The sequence below is a fragment of the Rhipicephalus sanguineus genome, chromosome 11, assembly GCF_013339695.2.
Source record: "Rhipicephalus sanguineus isolate Rsan-2018 chromosome 11, BIME_Rsan_1.4, whole genome shotgun sequence".
Classification (NCBI taxonomy): Eukaryota; Metazoa; Arthropoda; class Arachnida; order Ixodida; family Ixodidae; genus Rhipicephalus; species Rhipicephalus sanguineus.
Genome location: NC_051186.1, coordinates 47,963,173 through 47,969,942, shown reverse-complemented (window position 1 = coordinate 47,969,942; position 6,770 = coordinate 47,963,173). Strand labels below are relative to the sequence as shown.

The 6,770-nt window shown below is 44.8% G+C and overlaps 1 protein-coding gene across 1 annotated transcript; it reads right to left on the bottom strand.

Moving 5' to 3' along the window:
- Positions 1 to 384: 384 nt before the first annotated feature.
- Positions 385 to 3,957, bottom strand: LOC125756402 (uncharacterized). The gene is made up of 2 exons (XM_049411123.1): positions 3,224 to 3,957; positions 385 to 849 (listed from the first exon to the last, which is right to left on the bottom strand). The coding sequence occupies exons 1-2, from the start codon at positions 3,830 to 3,832 to the stop codon at positions 385 to 387; spliced, it is 1,074 nt and encodes a 357-aa protein (XP_049267080.1). The 5' UTR covers positions 3,833 to 3,957.
- Between the last annotated feature and the right edge of the window lie 2,813 nt (positions 3,958 to 6,770).

Sequence of the window (6,770 nt, the reverse complement as noted above, 5' to 3'; positions counted from 1 at the left end):
TGTTACTCACATATTCTACGTGCATATTCCATGAAAGATTAGAAGATATATGAACACCAAGATATTTATAATTTTCAACAGATGGTAATGGAATGTTATTGAGGGAGTATGTACGCGAACAGTGGGTAGTGGTGTGGCGTGAAACTCGCATGCTCTTACATTTAGTAATATTAAGTGTCATGAGCCATTTCTTGCACCATTCAAATATTGCATCTAGATCGCGTTGGAGGTTAAGATGATCGGCATGGTTAGTAATCTTTTGGTAAACTACGCAGTCATCTGCGAATAGTCGGACTGTTGAGAAAGAAACACAAGAAGGAAGATCATTAATATAAATTAGGAAAAGCAGTGGGCCTAAAACGGACCCTTGTGGTACACCAGAGGTTACAGCGGAATTAGGGGAACAAAAATTGTTAATGTCACATACTGGCTACGGTTAGAGAGAAATTCTTTAATCCATGCAAGTACGTTGGGGTCAATATTGAGCTGATTAAGTTTGAAAATTAGTAGTTCATGTGAGACGGTGTCGAATGCTTTAGCGAAATCTAAGTATATGCAGTCAGTATCAAGTTCAAGATCTGCGTTAATAAATAAGTCGTTAGTAAAACACAGCAACTGCGTTTCGCACGAAACTGCTTTACGGAATCCATGCTGATAAATACTAAAGAAGGAATTAGACTCAAGGAAATCTATAAGGTGCGAGTATATTACATGTTCCAAGATTTTTACTGGGATGGATGTTAATGATATCGGACGGTAGTTATTAGGGGAATGTACATCACCAGATTTATGCACAGGGACCACCTTCCCAGCCTTCCAGTCAGATGGCAGTGTGGACGTCTGCAATGACTGTTCAAAAAGTTTTGACAATATTAAAGCAGAATAGACTTGTGTACACTTCAACATTTTTGACGAAATACAATCTGGACCAGCCGATGAAGACACTTTCAAATTGGCAATCAGTCTTTCAACACCAACTGCGTCAATGATGATGGGGTCCACTGGCAAGAAATTGGTTCTTGTTAAATGCGGGAATATCGTAGAGGTGCTTTTATGAAAGTGTGCCGCAAATGACTCATTCAGAACATTGCAGCACTCGCTAAGAGCAACTGGGACATTAGACTCGATTAATTGAATTTGTTGCGTTTTCGTTCCGCTGATGATGCTCCAAAACTCTCGCGGGTTAAAACGGAGTAGCGAAGGAAGAGTTTTATCAAAAAATTCTTTTTTTGCTTTCGAAAGTGCAGTGCAGAATTCTCTATTAAGTATCTGATATGATGACCAATGGTCACTTCTGGCTGTTAATTTCGCGCGTCTGAATACCCGCTTCTTTTTATTGCGCATGCGTTTTAACGTGTTATTAAACCATGGAGAACGAGGATTTGATGAAACCTTTCTTTTAGGTACAAAGCGATCAATAAGTGAGAGCAATTTGTTCTTATATTCTAACCAATTCTGCTCAACTGATCGCTGCTCAAAACCAGCAAAAAAGAAGTCAACAAAAAATTGTAATTCTCTGTTCATTCCATCAAAGTCCGCCTTGCTATAGTCTTGGATAACCTTGCTTTTTTTCTTGACGGAAACACGTGCTTTTAAAGTGAATTGGATTATACAGTGGTCGCTAATGCCCGGTAGATGGGTTAAAGGCGAAGCTAGGTCAGGTGTAGTGGTAAGTATTAGATCTAATATGTTAGCGGAAGTGGGAGTAATGCGAGTGGGAAAGTCAACGAGCTGGGTCAGGTTGAAGTCGTGACAAAAAGTGAAAAATTCCTTGCTATCAGCTGAGCTATGCTTTAAAGTAACCGAGTCTCTTTCCCACATGATATCAGGAAAGTTGAAGTCGCCAAGGATGAACAAGGGTGATTTTGGATATCTGACGAACAGCTGATTGATAACATCGTGCAGGTCATTACAGAAGGATGATGATGCAGTTGGTGACCGGTAGCAAACACAAAATATTATTTCACGAGAATCAATGAGCACGCGCACACACACCAGCTCAAGTGAAGATAGAACAGGAATAACAAGAAGCAAGGTTATCGGCGATCGCGAGCAAGACACCACCACCAGACCGGCAATCACGGTCACATCGGTAAAACTTGTAGCACTTCTCGCAATCCAAGATTTCTTCATTTTTAACTTTTGCGGAAAGCCAAGTCTCCGTCAGGCCAACAATATCAGCGGAGCAGGAATCAATAGCAGAAGACAGTTCAACGCGTTTATTCAGCACGCTCCGCACATTAGAAAAGAAAACAGAGGCGTTTCCTGCGCAGGAATGAGACGGGCGTAGCTATGTTGTGCTTGTATTAACAGCACGTGCAGATACAGTGGCTGCATTGTCCTGTTTATCCAGGGCTCGTGGTGACTGGATTTCGCTAACGCTGTCAGTTTCTGCGCAGTAAACGTACATTTTTTTATTCATGATAAGTTTGTTAACGCGTAGCAAGTACGGTTGCCCAGTCGCCTTCGCAAATTCTGTTAGTTTCCTCCTTGAGTTTCGTGTACTTCTACAAAAGTCTTCGCTAGCGGATATACCAGTTCCTTTGAACTTATGTTTCTGTGCCAAGATAGAATCTCTAGCCTTAGACGACGAAAATTTGATGATAATTGGTCGAGCCTTTTTATCGGCGTAAGATCCTAACCTGTGCGCTCTGGAAACTTCTGAGTCAGTAATATGCATGTTAAGGTGACGAGACAATACGTCACGAACAAGGCCTTCGGACTGAGCCCACGTTTCAGTAGGGCTGTCCGGTATACCAAAGAACAATAGGTTCTCTCGTCTGGACCTGTCTTCAAAATCATCCAGCCGGGCATTGAGCGCCTGGCCCTGCATCCTGACAGTTTCAGTGATTAGACGTGGTATATCATTTACTGCTGCAGAACCGTCAAATGATTCAACGAAAGCTTCAACCGCTGATAATCTTTCTGTTAGATGAGCGACAGTCTGTGCTAATGCCTCCTGTTTTGTCTTTAGGTCGGCAAGAACTTCCATTAGCTCACCATGACGGTGATCACCTCTTTCAGACAGCTTAGCGATGGCGTCTAGTATTTCTTTGTTAGTATTTGCAGGGCCAGGGTTGACCTCAATGTCTCCGCAACACAGTAACAGCTTTGTGACAAGCACACATTCGCATAGGCACTCAAATATGACACTTGGGCACGGTAGGAGCAGCAGACAGACGTTGTTGGTCCGCTTACAGTAGAGAGAAGGAGGTTTACTAACCTGCACAAAAAGCAAAATCGGATGGCTGAGCGACCGCATCGTTGCCGCTCCACCGTGCCCACTGAAGGAACAGAGGAATTCCGTGGTCTTTATATCTTCTAGTGTCGCTGTAGTCGCCCACAGTGTTGTCGACCGGCTGACGATGGAAGTAATGTCGCCGTTGAAACAGGGCTGATGACACAGGTGCGTATCAATGCAGATCGGGGCCGTCAGCAACACCGGTGAGGAGCAGTTGGTAACCGCTAGATCCGCACGTTGTAGCCACGTTCCAAATTGGGCGATAAACTGCACAAAAAGCAAAATCGGATGGCTGAGCGACCGCATCGTTGCCGCTCCACCGTGCCCACTGAAGGAACAGAGGAATTCCGTGGTCTTTATATCTTCCAGTGTCGCTGTAGTCGCCCACAGTGTTGTCGACCGGCTGACGATGGAAGTAATGTCGCCGTTGAAACAGGGCTGATGACACAGGTGCGTATCAATGCAGATCGGGGCCGTCAGCAACACCGGTGAGGAGCAGTTGGTAACCGCTAGATCCGCACGATGTAGCCACGTTCCAAATTGGGCGATAAACTGCACAAAAAGCAAAATCGGATGGCTGAGCGACCGCATCGTTGCCGCTCCACCGTGCCCACTGAAGGAACAGAGGAATTCCGTGGTCTTTATATCTTCTAGTGTCGCTGTAGTCGCCCACAGTGTTGTCGACCGGCTGACGATGGAAGTAATGTCGCCGTTGAAACAGGACTGATGACACAGGTGCGTATCAATGTGCTGTATGTGCTGTAAACTGTCTTAAGTGTGCTTTTGGGGGGAGCAGGAGCTAGTCAAGCTGCTTTTCAGCATTTTCTCCCAGCCTCCATCATCTTCTCGCAGAAAAATGAAGGACCTGTTATTCTTATTATTCTCAGTACTCCGAAATCTTAGATGAAATGATATGTGAACACGAAAACATGTGACCACACTTTGTACTTCATATGTCTGGAAAGGTGTGAGCGCGCACACATATATACATACAAGCACAGATACTTGCGTACAAAACACCTACGTTTGTTCGCATTGCAACCTTGGTGTCATAGGCATACGCATACTTTACGAGGTTGCCGCCGCTGATGGAGGTGCGCCCCTTTCGATTGATGATTGCTAGCTTTGAAAAAGCCCTCTCAAAATCCGAGCTTATCGGATAAATTCGAATTGTCGAAAGTTTTACCGGCGAGTGTTTATCGCATTTTTTTAAATTTATCCGAAAACAGGGAGACCTAACTAGAGGCAATCCCTCCCTTTAGCATGGGGAGGTTACTCCGTATACCTCCCATAGGACGCCTTAATTCGTGACGTCAGCGCTGGCAGCGCCAAACGTCCCTTCAGTTACTATCCTGGCGGCTGGGATTCAGAAACTCAAACTGCAGAATGGCGGCGCACACGGTATGCGTCGTCATGGCAACACCAGCCGCGCCTTGCACCTCCTCTCCTAGCACTCTCGCACGCGCCGTTTTTTTAGTCTTTGTTTTTTGTTTGCGTGCGCGTGCGCGTGCTGCGCAGCCTCCTCCCCCACTCTTTTTTATGAACCCTCTCGCCCGCCCGCTCGCGCGTGCTGCGCCGGTGCTTTTTTCTTTTTTGCATCCGCTTGCGCGTGCTGCGCCGCGCGTTCGCTGCGCGTTTGAATGTACGCAGTTTGCAACCAAGCATTCTGCACACACTGCAGTCGTGCAGCATGTGCCAGAACGCAAAAGAATGAATTGCACTCACAACACAAAATATCTTTGGTCTCGTTTTATTGTCCTCGTTTCCGAAAATCAACATTTTCATCAAATGTGGTGCGATAGAGGTTCAGGAGATTAACAGAAGTGATGAACAGGAGATTAACATACACGTGTTCATGACCACTAAACAACAGAAAAGGTCTCGGCAAAGTTAAGAACTTAAAGAACAGTGGAATAAAAAACAGAACATAACATTAGGGCACATAATAAAAAACACAATTTTTATACTGACAAAAGTGCAGAAGAGCTTCTCATATATGCGCACGATATTGCACAAAATTATCATAACTAACAAAATTGAACATTCACTGCAACGAAAAAACAATGAAAGCAGTTGAATACCTAAAAATAGAATAATAATGTAAAGATCACTTTAAAGATGTCAAAATGAACTCCACATATAACACAACTAATATTGGGCGACTTTAGTGACTACATTTCCAAAGACGTTGATTTTCATAAAACTAGTGATGATAAACGCGGAGAAAATGAACGGATGATATAGGAGGATTCATGGCATCTCTTCTTGAAATGCGCCGATTCTGCAATTCTTCAGCTTTTCTCTGGGCGCACCGATCAGCTGTGTGGCGTTCCGGAATACTTTAAAAACGCTTCCACCCTAAAGAAAAGGGACAAGTTCCAATCAGATAAAGAGCGCCGTCGACTCGTGCAAATTTGAATTCGTTTGTTCGTCTCAGAGCAGCACAAGTTTTCATACATTACCTAGAGCCTTAGAAACGCGGTTATAGGCGATGGCGAGTAATTAACCGGAGACAAATGCAAAGCACATATTCAAGCACGCGGTTCTCATGGATTCATGTCCGCTGCTTGATCGTATAACGATTTAAACGCAGCGTCGTGCCCTTTTCGAATCAGTCATTTTTGAGAACGATAACTGTAGCCCCACTGCAGAGAAAGCTACTCGGTATGGACGTGAATTCAAACTGACACAATGAAAGCCGCGACTCAAAGGGCACACTCACCTGTCGTTCTTTGGGGGCCGGCACATATTCCGGGACTTGTTCTGGAAGTATTTGAGCAACAAAGCACTATGCACGAACAGCGCGAGTCGCAAAACATCGAGTCGCACAAGCACACAGCGAGCGCGCACCGTGAAACGGATGGACGACGACGGCTAACGCACGCTTTACTAACGCCAGACACGAAACTTTCCAACGGATTTCGAAGTCGGCGGCAGAAAGCGCGCCTCCCGCAGGAAAGGGAGTTGATCCCACCAGAGAGGGAGTTGAAGAGAGTTGGGAGAAAAGAGAAGAACGCAGATTTTAACTCTGATCCCAGTTCATGGATGGCGCCTCAATTTGCCATACCAGTCACGTGGGTTTCTTTCACTAGCCTGCCTTTAGTTGCAATACAGCGGAAAACATCGAAAACTTGAGGTAAAAGACTCCAGCAATCACCGAAGGCGCACGCCTGGAGCGATAACGGAACCACTATGTAGAGGGTCGTCGAACAAACGTCACTATGAAAACCCGCCGCATTTGCGCTGCTTAGGCTGTCAATTTTGCATCTCTATTGATGAAACCCGAAGGGCAACCAAATCTTAAAGGTGTAATCTTAATATTCCTTGGAACTGAATCATAACTTTTAAACTAAAAAATTTAAGGAAAACAAATATTTGAAGAAATTGACCTTATAAGGTGCTGCTAAGTGCAGGCCTTCATCTCATCTTTTTTTCGAGAGAAAAGAAATTTCCTCCATTCCACCCTGTGAAGCACCGGATCATGCCTCTCGAACTCTGGTGAGCATTCTTCCTGTTACAGGGGCCCTAG